Raw genomic sequence first — 22,476 nt, 5'->3', positions numbered from 1 at the left:
CTTGGTTTTATTTAATAATATTAATATATATTTTTGCTGATAGATTATATTGCTCTAATGTTTCAACGGCTGATATTCTTTTATCTACCTGGTACTTGAGGTACAACCAATTCAGTAGGGTACTGTACTAAACGGTTTGATTGCCAGCCCAATTGAAGAGTTCCAGAACGGCATTCACTATTCGAACTTACTGAGTGCGTTCGCACTTCAGGCTATGGAGCATAGCTGTGGAACATACCGAATGGCTGGATAAGTTGACAGCTGTCAATCATGCATATCCCGAAGGTGAGACTTCCCAAGATCCGTAATGTTGGAACGCAAGCCCCTCGATCGATCGTATCTTGATCGAGCGTTGCCTAGGCAACTCCAAACACAACCTCCGGCCAAGATTCAATCCCCGTCCTGGGGAAATCCTATTCAACCTGTCGACATCTGATAAAAGGGTATACAACTTGAGAACGTTTTATTATATTTAGTAGTAGCTACAGATTTCTGTTAGTGCACATTTTGCCAATTGATTCCTGAATCTGGCGTGCTAACCGTATTCGAAATAGATGTGTGGCTGGTGTTGGAAGAACGTGTACGACAGGGGTCCGTACTGCCTTTCGGCCGATCTGACGTTACGATGGATTCTGTAAACATAAATGTAATATCTCGGAATCATTTATGCAGCAAGATGGGGTCAGTTGTCAATAATAAACCTCCTTGGTGGTGAGCCAATCCTGTCCGTTATTTCAACAGCGTTCATGACATTGTCAATTATTTGCAGAAGAATATTATGATTCCAGTAATCTGGTACCCTGGTTGAGGGGAAGCCCCTCTGGCAACTTACTCCTCGAAAGATCTTAGGTCATTACGTGGGAACAAGCATCAGGTGTGTCAAGATCGGCGTTACGGGGCAGGTGCATTTATTGAATGTAAATGGCGTAAAATGTTTTTGCAACAGGCATTGATTGGCGCGAATAAAATGCCAGGGAATTCTGCACTGAGAGGTTCACTTCACAGATTTCCTCCACTTCGCGTAGATTACCCCAGAGTATAGCCTCGCGAACATGTCGCGTAAGTCGTCGTTCGAAAATGTCGTGACGCCAATGGACAGTGCTATGTCCGGCTATGACATCGAAGGAAACGATGACTACTCCAATATGGTCCATCGCCTCAGCCGAGTTATGGAAGACCCGAGCACTATGGAGCGTTTGGAAAGTTTAACCCGCGCGATCTCTACAGCGACCAATCGAGACATTCAACGAAATGAAAGCCGCCTGAGTCTTGAAGAGCGAGATCTTTCACGTCTCATCCAACGAGCCTGGAAGAACATGGACCGTGAAGGTGTGGAAAGTAATCATATTGGCGTATCTTTCACAGACTTGTCTACCGTGGGGATATCCAAGGAAGTTAATTACGGACCCTCTGTCTCAGAAGCTCTAAGAGCATTGGTCGATATTCGTTTAATAGCCGAAAAATTGAAGAACCCCCCTACCCGTAGGATAATTGAGGGATTTGACGGGGTGGTTCAGGCCGGCGAAATGCTGCTTGTCCTCGGGCGACCAGGATCAGGATGTTCAACTCTATTGAAGACGATTGCGGGAGAGATTGACCAATTTAAGCGAATCGAAGGTGACATATCGTACGATGGTGTACCACAAGCTGAGATGCTGAAGAATTTTAAGTCGGAAATCATTTATAACGGAGAGCGTAAGTGTGTTTTACAGATTGAACCGAAAAATTTGGTTAACAAGTTATGTGATATAGAAGATGTCCATTTCCCTCATTTAAATGTGGATCAGACGCTACGATTTGCAATTGCCTCGAAAACACCAGTTAACCGGCTCGAGGGAGTTACGCGATCGCAATATCAGACAGACCTCCGAGACATGCTAGCAACAATCTTTGGGTTGAAGCATACGTATGACACGAAGGTCGGCAACGAATATGTCAGAGGTGTATCCGGCGGAGAGCGAAAGCGAGTTTCAATTGCTGAAGCATTGGCATCCCGGGGCTCTATGTATTGCTGGGATAACGCTACTCGAGGCCTGGATGCATCGACTGCTCTGGAATACACTCAGGCGATTCGTGCATCGACCAATATTCTTAGGAATGTTGCTGTAGTGGCAATATACCAAGCCGGTGAAAACATCTACCAGCTCTTCGACAAAGTAACTGTCATATACAAAGGACGCCAAGTCTTTTTTGGGCCCGTTTATCGTGCAAAGGAGTATTTCTTGGAGATGGGATTCGAATGTCCTCCTCGACAAACAACAGCCGAGTTCCTGACAGCAGTGACAGATCCTAATGGACGGTCTCCAAAACGAGGATTCGAGAACAAGGTCCCGAAAACTCCTGAAGAGTTTGTGCAGTACTGGAAGAGGTCCGAAGACTACCAAGACATGTTTAACGAAAGGAGGGGATATGCAAACGGGTCCGATTGCAATTCCACCCTTCAGAGATTCAGGAAGGTCCGGTCAATGGAGAAGATGAAGCACCAGCGATTGAAGAGCCGATATCTTTTGACATACCCATCTCAATTACGACTGGCAATTCGAAGGGGATTTCAAAGAGCCCGGGGTAACATCGCTTATCTCACTGCCCGTACGGTGGGCGCATGTATCCAATCACTTATTACGGGTTCCCTTTTTTACAACATCTCCGATTCAACTTCTGGCGCTTTTTCGAGGGGCAGTGTTCTATTCTTTGCTATTCTCTTCAATGCCCTTACTTCGTTAGCTGATATCCCGTTGGCATTTGAAAATCGGCCAATTCTGTTGAAACAGAAGAGCTATTCCTTTTACCATCCTTCTGTTGAGGCAATTCAGCAGTTGATTACCGACTTCCCTTTCCGTCTTTTATTTGTCGCAACCTTTTCCGTCGCCATCTATTTCCTTGCGGGGTTGACGACAAGCGTAGGACAATTTTTCACCTTTTTGTTATTCATATCAATTACCGCCTTTACCACGAGCAGTTTGTTCCAGATGATTGCTTCTTTGACAAAGAGCAGTGCTCCGGCGAATTCAATTGGTGGCATTGGCATTGTCATGTTGTCGATTTATGCCGGTTATCTAATTCCAACGCCAAGCATGCATCCATGGTTCCGGTGGATTAATTATGTAAATCCATTGGCTTATGGTTTTGAATCGTTAATGACGAATGAATTCCACAAGAAAAATATGCCGTGCAACACTCTAGTTCCGTCTGGTCCTGGCTACGAGAACGTGAAGCCTCAGAATCAGGTATGCGCATTTACGGGCTCTATTCCCGGCCAGTCCGATGTTGTTGGCGACAGATACTTGTACGCTCAATATCGCTACCAGTGGGACCATGCGTGGAGGAACCTTGGAATTATCACCGGATTTTGGGTATTCTTCATTTTTGTTAACGTTATTGCCACAGAATACTTACGCCCTGTTGCGAGCGGTGGAGAGGTTCTGCTGTTCAAGCGAGGGCATCTCCCTGTAGCAATCCATGAGGACCCTGTTGTCACTGATAAGGAATCACTAAGAAACGAGCTTTCTACTGGCAATCGCTGTCAAGAGCAACCATGCAAGCAGATATTTTCATGGCAAAACATCGACTACACAATTCCGGTGAAAAAGGGCGAACGAAAACTGCTACATGACGTCCAGGGATACGTTAAGCCAGGAACTCTGACGGCGCTAATGGGCGAATCAGGGGCTGGGAAGACGACGTTACTTAATGTCCTATCTCAGAGAGTCAATTTTGGAGTAATCACTGGTGATATATTTGTTGATGGGAAGCCTGTTGATGATTCGTTCCAGAGACGGACCGGATACGTACAGCAGCAGGACTTGCACTTAGCTGAATCAACTGTACGAGAAGCACTTCAATTTGCGGCCCGGCTTCGACAACCAACCGCAGTTCGAGATCAGGAAAAGTTGGATTATGTTGAGACAATTATCCAGTTACTTGGTATGAAGGATTATGCTGAGGCGTATATTGGAACAATTGGCAGGGGATTGAACGTTGAGCAGAGAAAAAAGCTTTCCATTGGAGTTGAGCTTGTTGCCAAACCCTCTCTACTGATTTTCTTGGATGAGCCCACTTCTGGATTGGATTCGCAATCTGCCTGGTCAATTATCTCCTTCCTGCGCTCTCTTGCTGATTCTGGGCAAGCCATTCTGTGCACTATCCACCAGCCCTCTGCAACATTGTTCGAGCGATTTGACCGCCTGTTGCTACTGCAAAAAGGAGGTCAAACGGTGTATTTCGGTGACATTGGCGAGAACTCCAACAAGATACTGAGCTATTTTGAGTCACAAGGAGCTCGCCCATGCTCAAGCGAAGAGAATCCGGCAGAGTACATTCTCGAATGTATTGGCGCAGGAGCAACAACTCAGGTGGACCAAGATTGGCATGAAATCTGGAAAAATTCTGAGGAATACCTGACAATTACGATGGAAATTGAGGAGATGCATGATGATCTCGCACGATATCCTAACAAAATGGTTGATAAGGAGCTCCACAAGAAATTTGCCGCCGGTTATTTTACTCAATTGAGATATGTTCTGGCACGAACTTGTGTCCAGTATTGGAGATCCCCTACTTACATTATGTCCAAACTAGCCATGATGGTCGTTGTTGGTCTGTTCACCGGCTTTACTTTCTGGGACGTGGACTATACGCTAGCTGGGTTGCGAAATGCAATGTTTGCTATTTTTATTATACAGGTTCTTTCTGTGCCGTTATGCAACCAAATCCAGGTATTTTCAGTTCCAGCACGAGAACTCTTTGAAATTAGGGAGGCTGCGTCCAATACTTTCCATTGGTCGGCTCTCCTGTTCTCACAATTCATTGCTGAGATACCCTATCACGTTGTGTTTGCGACGATGCTCTTCTGCTCGTTCTATTTCCCGGGGAAGTTTTCAACCGATATTCATGTTGCCGGAATGTTCTACTTTATTTATGCGGTAATTTTCCAGCTCTACACAATTTCATTCTCGTTCCTGATTGTGAATCTGATGCCAAATGCCCCCTCTGCTGCCGTGGTTACTTCGCTTTTGTTTTCATTTATGATTCAATTCTGTGGCGTTCTGCAGCCTTTAAGCAACATGCCCGGATTTTGGACGTTCATGTACAAGGTGTCTCCATACACATACTTCATGCAGTCTTATCTTGGAGTTGTTTTTCATGACCGCGTTGTGGAGTGCAGCCCTGAGGAATTCAATGTTTTCCAGCCGCCACAGGGGCTTACGTGCCAGGATTTTGCTGGTCCTTTTGTCAAGCTTGCTGGTGGATACCTGGACAATCCTACTGCCACGACCAACTGCAGCTACTGTCGATTCAGAACAGGTGACGAGTATCTTGCCTCAATTAATATCCAGTACTCATATCGATGGCGGAATGTCGGTTTTTTCTGTGCTTTTATTCTGTTCAACTTCATTGGCACGCTTTTGATCTATCGATTCCTTCGAGTGAGGAAGTTCAGATTCAAGAAGAATAAGCCCACCAAGGCAATTGCTAGGAGACGACCTGCAGATGATGGAGTGTTTTATCATGATTCGGAAGAAGCTTATGACGACGACAGCGACACGGAGAAGCAGTCTGGCAAGAAAAAGAGACTACAATTGCGGCATTCACAGACTAGGTTCAATAACAGCACATCGCTTGTTGGAGAGCTGGGCCCCAACAACTTTGTTGGAAATGACTGCGATCCTCGTATCAAAAAACGCCAAGCTTATGGCACAATGCCGATTGCTCTTGACGACCTTAATGCTTTTCCCCGGGCAGTGAGCCAGCCAGTGATTTCATCGCGGGTCTATACGCACCGGCGGGAGCGGAGCACAGGGTCAAACAGCCTAACCGGCGTTGCTATTACTAGTATGGGGGTAGTACACGACCGGAAAGGTGGTGGTGCAAGCGATTTTGAATTCCTAGAGGGACCAATGCTGGGAAATCGTAGTCACTCGCCAGAGAAGTTCTAACTGTTTTTTTATGGTATTTGTTAATGGATGATGTTTTGTTCAATTGTTTCTTCACCATCTTTCTTGGTTACTCGGTCTGTATAACATATTGCAGTTGCACCTGTTATTGATGAGGCTTTTATGCTCATTCATCTACTTATGTATTTGGTGAAAATTTGGGACACGCTTTGGAATGGATAACGGGTTGCCTCAAATGCCACTCATAACAGGAGCGATTAAGCGTGGTAAGAATACCGGAAACAGATTATCGACAAACATGTGGAGGTTTTCCAGGGGAGGATTATGTTTGTGACAATTAATATTGAAGCAGCTTGAGGAAGAAATGCGTTTTCTAAATTCGCAGCTGATCTAACATGTATTTAAAACCATGCATATTTACCATCGAGAACCCACTTCTTGTTCTCGTTATCGCCGCCATGGAATCGAATCATGGGCCACGAATCCTCACGGTCGTTAATCATTTTGGACTTGACAATCGTAGTAGATGCAAGAGACTCGGAGAGCTCGTCAATAGTGATCTGAGATGGGATATCTTGGTCCCAGATAGTAGCGACTGGGAATTGCCATCGAGATGCCTCGGCAAGCAATGCATACACCAGCTTCGCAGTTGACTCCCGCACCTCTTCCTTAGAAGCACCCTCTTCGGCAAAGATTCGCAGAGCAGTCATCTTGTCCGCGGAGAAATCCTGGGTCCAAATAGTCCAGCACTTGCCATGCCTTGCGCCAAAGACCGAGGGCGTCTTGATGTCAGTTTTACTCAAGAATGGAGCCAGGTATGTGGCTCGGATGAAAGCCGTCTGGTAGATCTTCAGCGTTGGTTCCACAGCCACTCGCGTAACGCCATCCTTTTCGGTCTCTTCCTCCATCTGCTTCTTCAATTGGGTAATGTCCTGCTGTACAAGCTCTTCAAGGTCAGCGAGACCAATTGGGGTGACGCCCTCTGGCCATTGCTGGACGGAGTCGCCGTCCGCATAGCTAAGGGTGAATTTGAGCTCTTTGGAGTCGGTCTTTTCGTATTCAAAGCGGGAGTAGTAGTCGCCGATGTCTGACCAGAGCACGGAGAAGCTTGCATTTCGCTTTTCCTCGGACCAATTGTCCATCTGCCAGTCGTCAAAGGCTTTGACTCCTCGCTCAAACATTTCGGCGGCGTAGCCCTTTCGTCGGTTCGCGGCCGGCGTGAATACTGAACCGACAGAGTGGGAGAGGGTAGACAGAATCGGCTTGCCTTTCTGCTTGCACAGAGCCGGCCGCGCCAAAGTTTCCATCGAGCACACAGACTTCCAGGATCCGTCGGGCTGTTCTTCCTGCAGAACCCAGTAGGTGAGGCCACCATTAGCGGCGGTCGGCGACGACGCAAAGACCTGCTCTCGCTTGAGATAGTCTTTGAGGGAGAGGCCCTTGCCCCATGCGACGAAGTTATGTTCGTGGCAGTCCTGGACTTCCCTCGGATCGGTGAGGTTCTTGAGTCGGTATGAGTTGGTCATGGCGCTCGAGGTATGTATGCTAAAGCGGCTTAATTATCGGAGCACGGCTGAATTGGTACTGCTAGTGTAACACACGAGTTGGTAGGGATCCCCAGCAGATGAATAGGGATAACAAGGTTTGCTGAGCCGCTGAGAGCGAAAAAGGTTGAGAATCGTAAATTTGAGGCCCCAACTGGAGCAAGACATTGCCTTTATATAATTAGCGCCAGGCCTGTTTATTTTTTCTCGTGTGTTCATATGGACTATTATATTCTCCATTATCACTAGGTCGGACTATTATTTACTCTAGGTGAACACCGGTCAAAGGTTTTGTACTTCTCGAGTTGGACCGGTTCAAAAGCCTCTAACAGCATCTCAACGCGGAGACCCACCCAGGTAGCAGGGACGCACGCGGCACTATGATACAACACGGATCAGAAGCACCGTAGGAGTTGGACCATCGAATGACGACAGTCATTGCTGATCAAAGGAAGCCCCTCTCTCTATTGCTCCTCCTCCAGGTGACCTGTATATTCATTTGAGAGGTTCGTATTATGAGATGGTTTGGGCCCAAAGGCAAAAACACACTACTCATCACGTGGATCTGAAAGGGGGAGGGGGTTCACTACGCAGAAGTACCTAAAGAGCGGAGCAAGGGGTGCGGAATTCGCAAATCCGCTTCTACATGTACTACAATACTACTACTGGTATATTTTTTAAAAAATGGATAAATTCATTCAATATATTGTATTATATTCTGGTAAGCCCATCTCTGCTGGCAGATTCCAAATGGCGAAAGCGTGGGGAAGTGATGAGATGAGTGTGTTCTGGGCACTACACCACCGTATTTGTCCGGCAATGTTTCAATTCGCTACCGTTAACAGCAGCTGCCGGCGATGATGTAAACCGACACGTCAAGGCTCCGTGTGTTGACAATGCGCCTCCCCGCCTTTTCGCCGTGTTATGGGTGGGTATGGGCGGCAAAGCCGGATATCAATAGCCGCTGCTGGTGTTGCTTTATCTTATCACTTCGCGGCGGGAGCTCGGTCCGGGATAAGTGGAGCGCGAAGAAGCGGAGACACTACGAATACACTGGTCGGAACGAGAATGTAGTAGCTATAGCTTAAAAGCAACAGCTAATAAAGCAGAGAGAATAATTTTAATGTCGTTATGTCGCTTTTTCTAACAAAACCTGGGATTTTAAATCCCATTAATGTTAGTCTAATCGGCGATGTGCTCTCAATTAAGCCGCACAATGCTGCAGGTAGTGATATGGTGAATACATGTATACCCTTCCTGGGGCTCTGCCCCAGACCCTGTAGTTGGGGGCTCTGCCCCCAAACCCCCGTCGATACAGCCGATAGACTCCTAGCATGCCATAAATTCTTGGTATCTTCTTGTTATATCTAATTTGGAGTTTAATTGACCGGGTAGTGTTCTCAATTAAGCCGCAAAATGTAGCTAGTTATTGATAGTGGGACTGATAAATGACATATCTCTTTTTTATCTTACAGCATCTAGAAAGGCCTCTGGTATGATAAGGTAGCAGGGATTAATAGAAGGAAAGTGCATTTATCTTGCACCCGATAAGGGCGGTTGACTTTAGGCTAATATTGGGAATACCAGGCAATACAATACACAGAAGAATCTTGCCTAAAGCGCACTATCAAGGTGGACGAGGACACTTCTAAGTACAGGAGGTTTTCAAATAAAGTAATGATAACAAATTCTTGAATTAAAGTAAATAGTACACCTTGTTTTTAGGGAAAAGAAGCAAATTGCATTTCTAGCGCACTTCACATTACCGATCCTCGCCTATCAAAACTGCAATGGTAAATGGATCTTATTGCGTATGCTAATAACTACTGTATCGATGGCCAGTATACTTTGGAGGAGTCTGCCCCCCAAATTTCCCCTAGAGCTTTACTTCGAGGAAAGACCAATTGAGCTCCTCCGCGAAGCGGAGTTACGGGAGCTCGAGGGCTGGCCCTCGAATACCCATTACCGGTAGTATGCCTATGCACTCTGGGCATTTCATTAGACAGGATACACCACTACTCGAAATAGATTAACGTAGCACAGGCGTCATGCAAAAAGATGCGTCGAGTAGCGCAATAAGAACTAACAATGTAACATAGTTCGTAAATCACATTCTATAACAACTACTGTGACGATGCAGCAGTATTCCTATACATTCCTGGTATTATTTACAAAGACAAGATACACTATACAAAATAGAATATGCACACATTAGTATAAATCACACGACCACAAAGAAGACTAGCTCTTTGCTGCGTTTGCCGCCCCTCCACTTTCCTTTCCCGCCTGCTTCTCTAACTCGTACGTCAACCGCTCCATAGACCGGTACACCTTCGACTGCAAGTAGAACGACCCGGACTTGTCCTTCGAGTTGACGTCGAACAGGTAGTCATACTTCTTCTTCACCGCTTCCTTGCTGATGCTGGCAGGATCAATGTCGAGGATCTTGCATGCTTCATCTAATGAAACGCCGCCGGCCTTCTGCTTCGCGGCAGCGCTGGCCCGGTACTTGAGGGACGCCGAGCTCGACTGCTTGTATGCCTCAGCAAATGCCCTTCCGAAGACCTGAGAGCCAGTGATGACTACTCTCATCAAAAGTCTATGCGCCTGGTTACTGTTAGCGGCAAATTTTTACAAACAACCCACAAATAAGCCTACAAAACACTCCTGTGTACATACCATTTTTTTCCTTTTAGAATGTTAGTCTCTATCTGTGTTAAGAAGATACAAATCACCCCTCGTTCGTGATGGTTCTCAAATTTTTATTTTTCAGACTCTCTCCGGCGACACCCTATATTAAACGGCTGTAGTTGATTTGGTGGGAGGAGAACACTCTAGTAGAAATTGAAGGGCTGAGGACGGAGCTCCGACAATGCCATATCTGGTCATCTCTGACATGGGGGGAGTGACGATCTCCTCGGCAACCAACCGGGGTTTCCGGCGCGCGCAGGCGGGGGGAGGCTGCCGACGTACGGTACTGCAATGATCGAGTCCTGCCTCACACATACACACACACACACACTGAACGAAAAACGAAGGATGCCAGGGGGTGATGGTCCTTTTTTGTTTTTTTTTCCCCCTTTCCATCCCCGGTCCTAGTCGACATACGAGTTAAAAACGACAGGATTGTCAGTTCTAAGCCATAAGCTTCTATTATCTATAGTGGTACCGGCCAGCACACTAACATGGAGAATCTATCCTGACAACCTCGACCTGTTTTTTTTTTTGGTTTTCGCTGACGGAGCATCGGCGCTTAGGGGCCCCGTCCTTTGTACTGCGCTGTGGTTGTTGCACTCTCTGCCCAATGGTCCCAATCACACTAGTGGCGGTCTTCGCTGGGCTCTCAAGGTTGGTTTGAACGCCACCCACGCTCCCTTCCCCAGCGTCTAGGTTGGGATCAAAGGCAACCCAACTCGTCCCACAGCACATCCAAAGAAAGGGAAATATGCGCCTAAAACTCCCAAAGGGCCTTATTGGGACGAGTGCACTTTAACCATCAAAGATTATTTTTTGAGAAATTTTTTTGATTTTTTTTTTCCAACTAGAATGTTCACGACTGGATAAGCTACACGACAGTTTGGTTACTTGTTTGTTGTACTGATACCTTTTTGAAGCTTCCATTTTATTCGACAGGATATCAGAGTCTCTGTGTGTGTGCTACACTCTCGTTTTCGCTGGACTCTTTTTTTCACTGGAAGTTGCCGGAGAGGACGAGAGAAGAAAGAAAGGAGAGTGGTGAAGTGTTCTAGCCCTAAGAATACGAAGTTGAAGAGAGAGGTGAATATACGCGAAGAGAGGGATTTTAGATACTACGAAAATTTGCACTTCGACTGGAGCTATTGTTTTTTTTCTTTTCGTCACTACGGGTATTCGACGTGTTTCGTTGCAACTTTACTGGTATTTGTTTGAGAAGCGGAAGGTATAGGACCTGACCGTTTTGTTATCTTCACCCACACTGGAATAGAGAGGCGGCTGAACCTTTTTGACCAAGTGAGAAGGAAAGTAACATCCGCACCATCCGCTTTACTTTTCTCCATCTTTTCATCCCCTGATATACTCCGACCCTTTTTTTTTCCAAACTGCTGGTGTGTGATATGACGAATGACCAACCTTGTACATAATAGTGTTCGAGTGCCTCTGATATCTCCTCCCCCTGCTCCTCCATCGTTTCGATCACAGAGTTTCTTTGGAATGGAGCAACCGACAACGAAGGAGAAGCAACAGCAGTTGAAAGAAGACTTTGACAAGTCGCCCATGCTGGCTAATGGGCCGAGCTCGCCAACCTCTGTCACAGGCGGGGGCAAGGGCCCGCCTACCCCCACCGAGCCCAGCCCCCAAATCTACAACGAAGACGACGGAGTTATCCGCTGTGTGTGCGGATTCGACGACGACGATGGGTTCACCATTCAGTGCGAAAAGTGCTACGTCTGGCAGCACGCGCAGTGTGTGAATATCACAACCGACGCCGTACCTGACATATACTACTGCGAGCAGTGTGAGAAGCGGCCCGTTGACGTGGCCAGGGCCATACAGCTTCAGACAGCTCGGATAGAACGAGAACGGCTGGCCCTGACTCAGGATCAGCAGCCAATAGCTGTGATCGAAGAAGAAGCAGCAGCAGCAGCTCCCCCTCCTGCTCCCACTAACAACAACGCTCGTCGAAGACGCAGGACAAAGGCTAAGAGCCCTTCATCGAGTAATAATGACCTAACCCTTAACGACAATGGTGATACCACCGCCATGTATGATGATTCTAACAACTCGTCTAATCTGAGCCCCAAAAGCGTTGCTACCAACACCCCTGCGCCGTCGGCCACGACAACAACGGCTACGGCGACAGCGACGACAACCGCAAACTCTCGTCGCGGGGGACGTCGCAAAGTGCTCACTGTGCAGGAGTCCCAGCTCAGTTTAGATGACGGAAACGAAAGCGATGCCGAGCCGGACAGCCGGTACTACTCCTCTCCAGCAAGCTACAACCTCTACTTCATCAAGGCCGATGAGTGCAGGTTTGCCAATGACAGAACAGCTCGCCATTTCAGCGAGAAGATCCACTCGCTCTGCGAAGATGACGCTAATTGCTCGTTTCTGTCTCTACAGGAGTTTCAAAAGATCAAGCCGGCCAAAGTCGCAGCGCGAATGGTCAAAGATCAGCACAGCAAAAAGTTTATGGGCTTCTCACAGTATGGCCTGTTTTTAGAGTCAGCGAACTCGGTCCCTCGCGACCGATTTATTATTGAGTTTATGGGCAGCGTGACGCTCGTTGATGACTACATTAGGAACCCTATCAACCAGTACTTTAGATGCGGCTGCCCGAAGCAAGGAGTCCTGTTTTTGAGGCACCTGGGAGTCGCCATTGACGGCCGGCAGTATGGCAACGAGGCCCGTGTCATTCGCCAGAGCTGTACGCCAAACCTCAAGTTTAGTCCTGTCGTTGTAGAGGGCCAGACTATGGTGCGGTTTGCGGCGTTTGCGACTGAAATAATTAAGCCCGACCAGGAGCTCACCATTGGATGGCAGTGGGACCCCCATCACCCGGTGCGAAAGCTCGAGGCTGGCGAGAAATTGACACCCGCTGAGAAGGATTGTATCAGACGGACTGCCGAAGAACTGGCCAAGTTAGGCATGGCGTGTGCTTGCGAGCATAGAAATACCAACAAGTGCTTGATCAAGCAGATGAAGAAGCTTGTTGTTGATGACTCTGCTAGCAAGGCTGATGTTGGTGGTTCTGGTGATAGCAATGGCAAAGCTTCTGTGTCGGGATATTCGGCTAGAGAGGAGCGGAAACTGCGCGAAGCGATGGAACTCATTGAAAAGCTCGAAAAGAAGGAAAGCAGCCGTAAACGAAAGCTCCAGCAACAGCAATCTGAGGAGTCTTTTGTTGACGGACCGCTAGACGAGGAGCCTGCCAATGGTGGCGATGAAGGTAATGATGTCGAGCCAGTAGCACCAAAGCCAGAAATGGTGTCTAGAGCCGTCCAGACAGAGGTAACCAGCGAGACCAAAAGTGTTGCATGCCTTCATGTCTATGACCCGGCCAAGATTGCCGTGCTGCCTAGGGCCCGAATCATTCGTCGCTATTTGTCTATTCGAGAGGAGTATAAGGTTAATCCCCAACGATTTGCCATGGCCCCGCCACCTTGCTCCTACCCGGCGTCACGAGCAGGTTCCCCGCCGTCTCCTAGTTCGAGACGTACCACTGAAAGTTACACTCCGGTGTCTGCGTCGACGTCTCCAAAGCCAGCGCAGGCACCTAGTGTTGAGGCTACTGTGGTGGCCACTTCGTCTGTTGAGGCTGTTGCTGTGGAGGTGAAGGATTCTGTGAAGCCTCCTCCAGCCAAGAAAAAGCTCACCTTTGCCGACTACAAGAAGAAGATGAGCCAAAAATAGACACCATTGGGCTTGTCTTATTATTTATTGTATAGCTAATTATCTCTCTTTTTATTTATAATGCTGGCTTGTATTAGCTGGTCTAATGTATATGTTTCTACTCTTCTCTAATGTTATCTCAGTATTGTTAGTTCCGAAATGGAGAGGCACTCTTAGGTAATGACATTGCCAATGATGGTAGCTGCTATTGATTGTGTTAGGACTACTCTGCGAAGGTATGACAATTGCCAAACATCTCATGTTACGCAGAGGGCAATTGAGTATATCTGAGCTAAATAGAACTATATCCAGGCGTATCAGAAAGACTACACAAGAAGTCGTTAGGAGGAGCCAGGACATGGTCCGGTTTAGTGACGCAGTAGTTGGAACTGTCGCCATCAGCAAAGGTGTAGTCGTCGAGGAAGCTCGGATCGTCTTCACAAAGCTCCTCGTCAGAAAGGAAGAGTTTATGGTACAAGAATCCCAGACTAGTGATTCGCCGGCAAGCGTTCCATTGAAGGCACGACCTTATTGCCGACTGCAAGCACGGATCAGTGCCAAGGGCGGACACATTTGCTCCATCACACTATACTGTTAGCTAAATAGGGCAATAATTGGGAGAGAGAGAGAGAGAGAGAAAGCGTACTTTGGGTATGGAGAAGTGGCACTTATTCATAAAGTCATAGTATGCGGGCCAATTACCTCCTAGACAGGAGTCACTTGGGGTACCCAGGAAATGCGTGTAGCGAGAGATTTGGTCCAGGGCATCGTTCCCCGGGAAGAGAGGGCTGAGTTGAACAATTTCATAAGCAACGGCGCCAAGGGCCCACATGTCCACGGCAGAGGAGTAGTAGTCGCTCTGGAGGATCATCTCCGGTGCCCTGTACCACCGAGTCGATACGTAGGACGTGTAGGGGTCTTGGCAGTTAGAGTGTCGCGAGAGGCCGAAATCGGCGAGCTTGACTGTGTAAAGCTGTGGGGGTGATAGCGAGGACTCTGAACGGGTTATTACGAAGCTGTATTCTTTGGCGGGGATCCTGGCAACGAGAATGTTTTCCGGTTTGATGTCTCGGTGGATGAAGCCGTGGGAATGGATGTGATAGAGTCCGCTTGCCATCTGGAAGAGCAGGTGCCGCACCGTTTCTAGATGCAATGGGACTCTATTTTGCTGCTGAAGGAGCTGGTAGAGCGTCAGCTCCATTTTCTCCATGACAATGTGGCAATGGTGCACGGACCTGTCGACGAACATCTCGTAGACCGAGACGAGGTTCGTGTGGGGCGGCACCTGTTTGAGGAAATCCACTTCGCGCAGGCAATTGTAGTCGCGGATGTTTTCGAAGGTCGTTGAGACTGTTTTGATTGCCACCTACGATTGTTAGCGGGACGATTCCTTAAGCTGCCGAATTAGGATATGTAGTTACGATTGAGCCCTTGGCGATGACAGGGAATTCGACGAGGGCCTTGGGCAGGGGAATTGCCGACCACACTTGGCCGAATCCGCCATGGCCAATCTTCTCGAGGACTTTGTAGCGGTTGTGCATTGAGTGGAGCCGAAGCTTGTGCAGATCGCAGGCCGTAATCAGGCTCTTTTTGGGCTTGCGAGGCGATCTCACCGTGTTCTCCACCGCCGATAACATACGACAACTAGTTGAACTACACAATTGATCAATTGGCCAAATAAACAATCCGATCCAAGTCTCTTGATCAATTGGGCCAAATAAACAATCCGACCCAGGCCTCTTAAAGAGCCTTAAAAGAGCCCTAGAAGGTTATTGAGATGGTTAAAGTTTCCTGGCTAAAGTTGAGCTGCTAAGGTTAACAATTGGTTGGTTATACTCGAAGCTGGCTATATATTACCGGTACATTATTAAAAGTGTTGTAATGCGACCTGCTACATGATGGTGTCACATTGTATTAGTCTAAGTAATACTGTCACATTGTACGGCTTAGTCTACATAATATTGTCACATTGTATTAGTCGCAGTTTGCTAGGGGTCTCAGTCGTTACGGGGAGACCAGTCGCTACACACTCAGAACTCAGTCGTTTCATTTCCAACGTTGTGTGTCTCGATCGGCGTAACACAGCCCATCTCTACCAATTGATCTTCTTCCCCTTCTTTAGTAATAACATTTATGTAGTGTTTTCTTTGGTAATGGAGCGAAATGGCCTTGTTACATGGTGATCAAGGTATATGTTCATGAGAATATGTATAATAATGGGGGGTTGGTAGTGCGCGCGCTGGCTAACCTCTCTCACGAAAAATTGCAACGAAACGCGGGTCTTCTAAGCTTCAACGGGAGCACCAAACGGCCGGACCTTCAAAAGTGTACAACCGACACTTGATCAGTGTGCGACCGGCGAGAGTTCCCGGGTAGTCTTTTTTTTTTTAGGTCACTACGCGCTTTTTTTTTTTTTTTTCGCCTTTCAGTTTCATTCGGTGAAACGTTCCGCAGATAAGTTCGACACACACGTAGAAACACGTTTTAACCATACCAACTACTAAATATACGGGGGAAAAGTAGAGACACGTCTAAGCATACCACACTATTATACGGGGGAGGCTATACGGAACAGATCTAAACTCTGTGTGTATATATATATATTAAAGCGTCAAAAGGAACTGGAAAGGACTAATTGGAAAGCAGGTGATGAACCTCAACTCCAATTACACCAAGGCCATGCCCAGCTACGCTCAGAACCGGCCAGCCCCCATTCGTATTCCTCCTCCAATCGAGGATCATCAGGCCGTGGGTAACCCCGGTGGGGTCCAGTCGCCGCGGGCGGCCCTGGTTGCTGGACTGAGATCAGCGACAGACCGAAGACGACAACAGCAACAGCAACAACAGGCTGGAAGTCAGTACCACACGATCCAGGCCCACATGTCGCCTCCAGGATCCCCATCGCCGATCCAGCCGCCAACCAGCAAGCCGGGTCACCACCGAGTGTCGTCCTCGTCCTCGTCCTCGTCCTCGTCAGTGTATTCTCAACAGTACCCCCATCAGTCGCCGCAGCTCCCGTCGTCGTCACTAGCAGCGGACTCGGCCCGGATATACGCGGCATTGCAAGTCAAGCAGCAGGAACTGCTGGCTACGAGCATGCTCATCTCGCAACAGCAGCAGCGCATCCAGCAGGCCATGAATAGCGCCGCCGCAGTCTACGCGTCCTCGGGCTCCCAGCCTAGCACCCCCACCGCATTCTCCACGGGCTTTGATAGCTACATGGATCCATTGGCCGGCTCAATGGCCCATCTCTCCTCTAACGACATCTTCCTCCAACCCCCGACGCCCACAGGCTCCTCTCTGCACCGCTCCAGCGGCATCTTTGGCAGCCAGTCGGGCTCCTATTACGATGTGGACCCGCTATGCCCACCGTCGTTTGGTACCCTCCGCCCATCCTCACCGTCGCTACCCGTAAGACCCTCTTCCTCGGCATCAAACCGCGGATCCCTTTTCTTTGACACCCATGGGCCCCAGCCGTCGGGACAGTCGCGGTTCAAGCGCGGCCACCGCAAGGCTTCGTCCCTCTCCATGGTCAATCGCTCCGGTAGCCCCAGCTCCAACGTGGGAGTCATTGGCACGGGCCTCAATGGCGTCTCTCGAGGCTCCCAGCCTCCTCGCCCGGCCCATTCCGCGGCAGAGATCCCGGTCCGCCAACCCATTGGCCCGCCTTCGACCGACGAGCTCCTGGCTCACCCGGATCGCAACTTTGCTCGCCGCTATTCTAGCACCCAGGTGGTCGCTGATTCCAGATATTAATAGATTTTAGATGGCGCTGTGCGTGTTACCACACTTTGGAAATGGATTTCGCTTCTCTATCCTTGGGGGCCAGCCCCCAAACCCCCGTGGTCTCCTCTTCGCGGAGCTCATCCGCATCAATTGAACTCTTCTCTTGGGGGCCAAGCCCCCAAACCCCCGTGGTCTCCGCTTCGCGGAGATCTACTTCCTATGGATCCGTGTCAATAGGACCCTCCTCTATACTTTGGGGGGCCAGCCCCCCCAAAACACGGAGATTTCCTCCTGTTCTCATCTATTTATGTCTTCCACTGTATCAATTGAACCCCTTTTTAGACTGTGCCCCAAATCCCCCGGGTTAGCTTCACGGAGATCTCCCGTACCTTGGTAATCTATTGAGAGTTGATCCGTTCTACGCTGTAGACACTCATACTAATAATACTAGACCTTCGTGAGACAGACATCTCCCGCCGTTTTCATCTGTTATGTCCTCTATTGCTACACGGAACCGGAGATCATTCAGCCTCTCCACTCTTGGGGGCCAGCCCCCATACCCCCGTAGTCTCCGCTTCACGGAGATTCTTGCTACGACTCTACTAGGTGGTACAGTGGATCGGTATCAATTGACCCTCCTCTACACTGAACATACTACAATAGGTCTCCGCGAAGCGGAGCTACGGGGGTTTGGGGGCTGGCCCCCAAGTACACTGTAGAAAGCAGGAGGGGGGTTAATACAATAGAGGAAGGCAGAAGCGTAGCAGGAGATCTCCGCGAAAGCAGAAGGGATGACACGGATCCGTAATAGGAGGGCGGCTAGCCGCACCGATTGCGTGTCGAGTCGCGCGCGGCTGAGTGTATCCGCCGGATCCTTGTGCGGAAATGAGACATGGCGATCCGTTGACATTTCGAGGCAGGGACTAAGATATAGACTCGAAAGGTGATTAGAAGGGCATATTTTTTCTGCAAGTATTTAGCATATACCCGACGACTTTTGTATTTGGCTGTTTGATCTTGCTTAGCTGTGCTCCGGTGTTCCTTTTTGTTACGATATTTTTAGACGCTAACCTGCTTGGATCTGCTGCATGAACCAACGGGCTTATGCGAAGGTAGAGAGTAGCTATAGGGCGTACATATTTTGTCAAAGTCGTGAAACGCTTTTTTTTATTCGTGGGGTAACAAATCTCCTTCGACACCTTTGGATCTCAGCTTTCGTGAGATGGGCGAAAGCTTGGACAATAAACGCGAAACAAACGAGCATGAAGATGGCGAGACCGAACAGGACTACTTCAGTCATAAGCCGAAGGTGGCCCATTCCTCGGGGACAGAGTCCCCAGCAATGATGCTTACCCGGCCAGATCTGTCAAACGTAGACTTGAACGAGGACGGTGAAGAACAGATGGAAGAGCGAGAAAACATTGACGAGGACGACGAGGAGGCAATGAGCATAGAAGAGCAAAAGGCTCTGTTTAAGGAATTATCCAGCGGCAGCGAGCTGAGTAGACGACGGGCGCCGTTTTCTCTCGAGCAGGATTTGATGGACGACGCCAATGTCATTCCTCCAACCTCGGCTATTGCAGGAATGCTCGATGTAGGCATATACACCTCCGGCGGACTGGCCCCGGGAGCCAGTAATTATACCCATGTGCACCCGGCCAACGAGTCCACCGAGCTCAGGTCTCTTCGCGCTCGTCGAGACGAGCTTTTTCGGTCCATTGGTTACGATACTCCTCCCTCCCCGGCAATTCAGCTGCCACCACCACCAGCATTACGGACCGGTTCTCAACCCGCGTCGCCACGAGACCTCGACTCCGCACAACCAAGTGCACGGCAAAGCATAGAACTCAAAGAACTCGACAGCAGGCTTAAACGAGTTCAGGTCCTGGAACCAGAAAAAGAGAAGCCTCGAGATGAGGGGCAGAAGCACGAGGAACGGGAAATTGCGAGGCAGATAGTTCAGTCGCATGCTCTGCATCTCAATCCAAAACACCTTCTTAAACGGAGGAACTCAGAGAGCAGTTTTCTTTCAGATAGTCGATCTAAGAAATCGCAGGTTTCGACAGATTCAGCAGCGCCTATTGAGTTTGACCAGAACGGCTATGTCGTCAAGCAGAATGCATTTGTGCTCCCTAATGCAGCCGGAAATGACCTTGAATACGGGGCGGCAGGAGAGCAATTGGACCCTACAGGGACAAACACGCCAAGACACCACGAGGACTACGTCGCCCCGCCTAAGCAGGTGCGCCAGGGTGTACTTGGGTCCCTGCTTAAGCTGTACGGGAATAACCAAGACGAAACCGCCGAGAGTAGCGGAGCAACCAGCACCCGAGACTCCCTATCAAGCCAAACGCTAATTGTCAGTAGCTCTTCTGCTCCATCCAGCCCGCAAGGTGACGGGAAACTGCCAACCACCCCTACCCGACCGCCAGGACTGCCAAGAATTAGCTCTTCGTTCTCAGAAGCAAGCACGACGACCACTACATCAGGACAAGCTCTACTCAGTCCCAAGGAGAAGAAGAAGCGCCCTAAATGGCACAAGCATAAGCCTAACAGCCACTCAATGTCATCTCTGGCATTGAGCGCGGCCCAGACTTTTGCCGCGCCAGGGGCGGCGACAGCGTCTGCGGCTCAAGGGGCGCGTGTTGCGGCTGGCGCCGCACCCGCTGCACGCCCGAGCTTTATCAAACGGCCCAGTGGATTTAAGAAACGTAACAAGGCGCGTATCGAAGAGCAGATCCGCATTACTGTACACATTGCCGACGTACTCCAGCGCCAGCGATTCATTCTGCGCATTTGCCGCGCCCTCATGCTCTACGGTGCGCCAACACACCGGCTTGAGGAATACCTCAAGATGACCTCGCGAGTACTGGAAATCAACGGACAGTATTTGTATATCCCCGGTTGCATGGTTGTGTCTTTTGACGATGCTACGACGCATACTTCGGAGATGCAAATCGTGCGAGTCGTCCAGGGGCTGAATCTGTCCAAGCTGCAGAAGACGCACCAGATATACAAAGAAGTTGTCCACGACATAATTGGCGTAGAAGAAGCTTCCCAGCGCGTGGACGAGCTGTTAAGCAGCAAGAACCGCTACCCGAACTGGCTGTGTATAATCTTCTTTGGGCTCGCCAGCGCCATGATCACACCCGCATATTTCGGCGGGTGGTGGGCAGACATGCCCATTGCATTTATCCTGGGAAGCGCTATCGGGGTTCTACAGATTGTCGTCGCGCCGCGAAGTGATCTCTACTCGAACGTATTTGAAGTAACCAGCTCGATCATCGTCGCGTTTCTGGGGCGGGCGTTTGGCGCTATAGGCGGGCCCTCGCGTGAGATCTTCTGTTTCTCGGGCATCACCCAGGGGTCGCTTGCCATGATCCTGCCTGGATACATCATTCTATGTGGTTCACTAGAACTGCAGAGCAAGAACATTGTCTCCGGGTCTGTTCGCATGTTCTACGCCATTATCTACTCGCTGTTCCTCGGATTCGGTATTAGCCTGGGAGCCGCCATCTACGGGTGGATAGATCGCGATGCGCCGAGTTCAACACAATGCGCACGGGTTGTCGACCCGTGGTGGAAGTTCCTGCTCATCCCGCTCTTTGCCATCTTCATTGCCCAAGTGAACCAGGCGAACCTGCGCCAGCTGCCAATCATGACGCTCATATCTAGCGCTGGGTACGCTGTCACGTACTTTCTGCGAGCGAAGGTGAGCGGGTCTTCGGACTTTGTGTCGGCCGTTGGCGCCTTTGTCATTGGCCTCCTGGGCAACATGTATTCTCGGTTCGGCCACGGGCTGGCCTTCGCGGCGATGCTACCGGCCATCTTCGTACAGGTACCCAACGCCGTAGCTAGCCAGGGGAGCTTCTTAGCGGGCATCGAGAATGCCAACTCCATTGTCAATGGGACACGAACGGTAGTTACAGCTTCCAACGGTGCAACTGTCACCCAAACATTGGCCGCGACCCCTACTAGCAGCGCGGCGACCATGAGTCTCGGCACGACCATGGTCCAAGTGTGTATCGGGATCACAGTCGGCCTGTTTGTAGCCACCCTCGTCATCTACCCGTTTGGCAAAAAGCGAAGCGGTCTGTTTACCTTCTAACTTGTATCTTCTTCTTTTCAGCGCTATTATTTGTTTTAGAGGGCCAGCCCTGAGCTCTCGTAGCTCTATTGCTTCAATTGACTTGGGGGCCAGCCCCCAACCCCCCGTAGCTCCGCTTCGCGGAGAAACTTGTAGCGACCAAGGACCTTCGTCGAACCCCTACAGTCCATTTGTAACAGTTTGTCGCGGTGTTACCGCAGCTTGTTACAAGCTATTGGGAGTTCGTGACGCTGTAACAAAATTGCCTACAACCACGGGGTGTAGAACTTACATAGTTCCGCAACGCGAAGGAACTCAACTGATCTCCACCAAATAAAGAGCCACACGGGGCTTCTATTCCGGTTTTCGAAGCAGAGGGAAGCAATTGATCTCTCCACGAAGTGGAGCCCTCAGGGGGGTTTGGGGGACTGGTCCCCCCAATTATACTCGAAAATGGGTATTCTAGGGAGTCAGGTAACCTCTCCACAAAGCGGGAGCCTCAAGGCGGTTTGAGGGGACTGGTCGCCCCCAAGTGCAGCAATAGGTATTTGACGGGCGGAGTTCCGTGGAGTTATGTAATGCCGCAGTCAGAGACGTACTGAGAGGGAGGAGGGGCAATACGATGTGACACAAGCGGGAATACATGGGTGATAACCCTGCTGAGGTATGTACTCCAATTTTGACAGGCAGCGACATACGACCTTCCAATTACACTAGAGGATTCGCATGTTGAACAAGCGATCGATCGATCGAAGTGCGGTAGTGCGGTAGGGTGGAGAATGTGATATATCTCAGCACGCCACGTAACGCGTTGCCCCGGAGAGAGGTTACCCCAGGCAACGCGTCGGGTGTTGCC

At 49.4% G+C, this 22,476-nt stretch overlaps 7 protein-coding genes across 7 annotated transcripts; 4 read left to right on the top strand and 3 right to left on the bottom strand.

Moving 5' to 3' along the window:
• Positions 1 to 238: 238 nt before the first annotated feature.
• On the top strand, positions 239 to 5,936 carry SNQ2 (protein Snq2p; the record flags this gene model as incomplete). Its single annotated transcript, XM_076682497.1, has 3 exons — positions 239 to 494; positions 555 to 1,695; positions 1,753 to 5,936. Exons 2-3 carry the CDS (start codon positions 1,053 to 1,055, stop codon positions 5,934 to 5,936), a joined length of 4,827 nt encoding a protein of 1,608 aa, XP_076543280.1. The 5' UTR covers positions 239 to 494; positions 555 to 1,052.
• A 359-nt stretch (positions 5,937 to 6,295) lies between these two features.
• On the bottom strand, positions 6,296 to 7,420 carry LYC1 (uncharacterized protein; the record flags this gene model as incomplete). The annotated part of the gene is made up of 1 exon (XM_076682496.1): positions 6,296 to 7,420. The coding sequence occupies one exon, from the start codon at positions 7,418 to 7,420 to the stop codon at positions 6,296 to 6,298; it is 1,125 nt and encodes a 374-aa protein (XP_076543279.1).
• A 2,259-nt stretch (positions 7,421 to 9,679) lies between these two features.
• Positions 9,680 to 10,120, bottom strand: PAM16 (import motor complex subunit PAM16; the record flags this gene model as incomplete). Its single annotated transcript, XM_076682495.1, has 2 exons — positions 9,680 to 10,045; positions 10,118 to 10,120. The coding sequence occupies 2 exons, from the start codon at positions 10,118 to 10,120 to the stop codon at positions 9,680 to 9,682; spliced, it is 369 nt and encodes a 122-aa protein (XP_076543278.1).
• Positions 10,121 to 11,539: 1,419 nt separating this feature from the next.
• On the top strand, positions 11,540 to 13,828 carry TRVA0_003S02520 (uncharacterized protein; the record flags this gene model as incomplete). The annotated part of the gene is made up of 1 exon (XM_076682494.1): positions 11,540 to 13,828. The coding sequence occupies one exon, from the start codon at positions 11,540 to 11,542 to the stop codon at positions 13,826 to 13,828; it is 2,289 nt and encodes a 762-aa protein (XP_076543277.1).
• Positions 13,829 to 14,099: 271 nt separating this feature from the next.
• IME2 (protein kinase IME2) lies at positions 14,100 to 15,017 on the bottom strand (the record flags this gene model as incomplete). Its single annotated transcript, XM_076682493.1, has 2 exons — positions 14,100 to 14,393; positions 14,454 to 15,017. 2 exons carry the CDS (start codon positions 15,015 to 15,017, stop codon positions 14,100 to 14,102), a joined length of 858 nt encoding a protein of 285 aa, XP_076543276.1.
• Positions 15,018 to 16,456: 1,439 nt separating this feature from the next.
• Positions 16,457 to 17,563, top strand: TRVA0_003S02476 (uncharacterized protein; the record flags this gene model as incomplete). The annotated part of the gene is made up of 1 exon (XM_076682492.1): positions 16,457 to 17,563. The coding sequence occupies one exon, from the start codon at positions 16,457 to 16,459 to the stop codon at positions 17,561 to 17,563; it is 1,107 nt and encodes a 368-aa protein (XP_076543275.1).
• Positions 17,564 to 18,755: 1,192 nt separating this feature from the next.
• On the top strand, positions 18,756 to 21,641 carry TRVA0_003S02454 (uncharacterized protein; the record flags this gene model as incomplete). The annotated part of the gene is made up of 1 exon (XM_076682491.1): positions 18,756 to 21,641. One exon carries the CDS (start codon positions 18,756 to 18,758, stop codon positions 21,639 to 21,641), a length of 2,886 nt encoding a protein of 961 aa, XP_076543274.1.
• Positions 21,642 to 22,476: the final 835 nt, after the last annotated feature.

The sequence above is a fragment of the Trichomonascus vanleenenianus genome, assembly GCF_965637985.1.
Source record: "Trichomonascus vanleenenianus strain CLIB 3782 genome assembly, contig: TRVA0_003S, whole genome shotgun sequence".
NCBI lineage: Eukaryota > Fungi > Ascomycota > Dipodascomycetes > Dipodascales > Trichomonascaceae > Blastobotrys > Blastobotrys vanleenenianus.
This window is presented reverse-complemented; position numbering and strand designations above follow the sequence as displayed.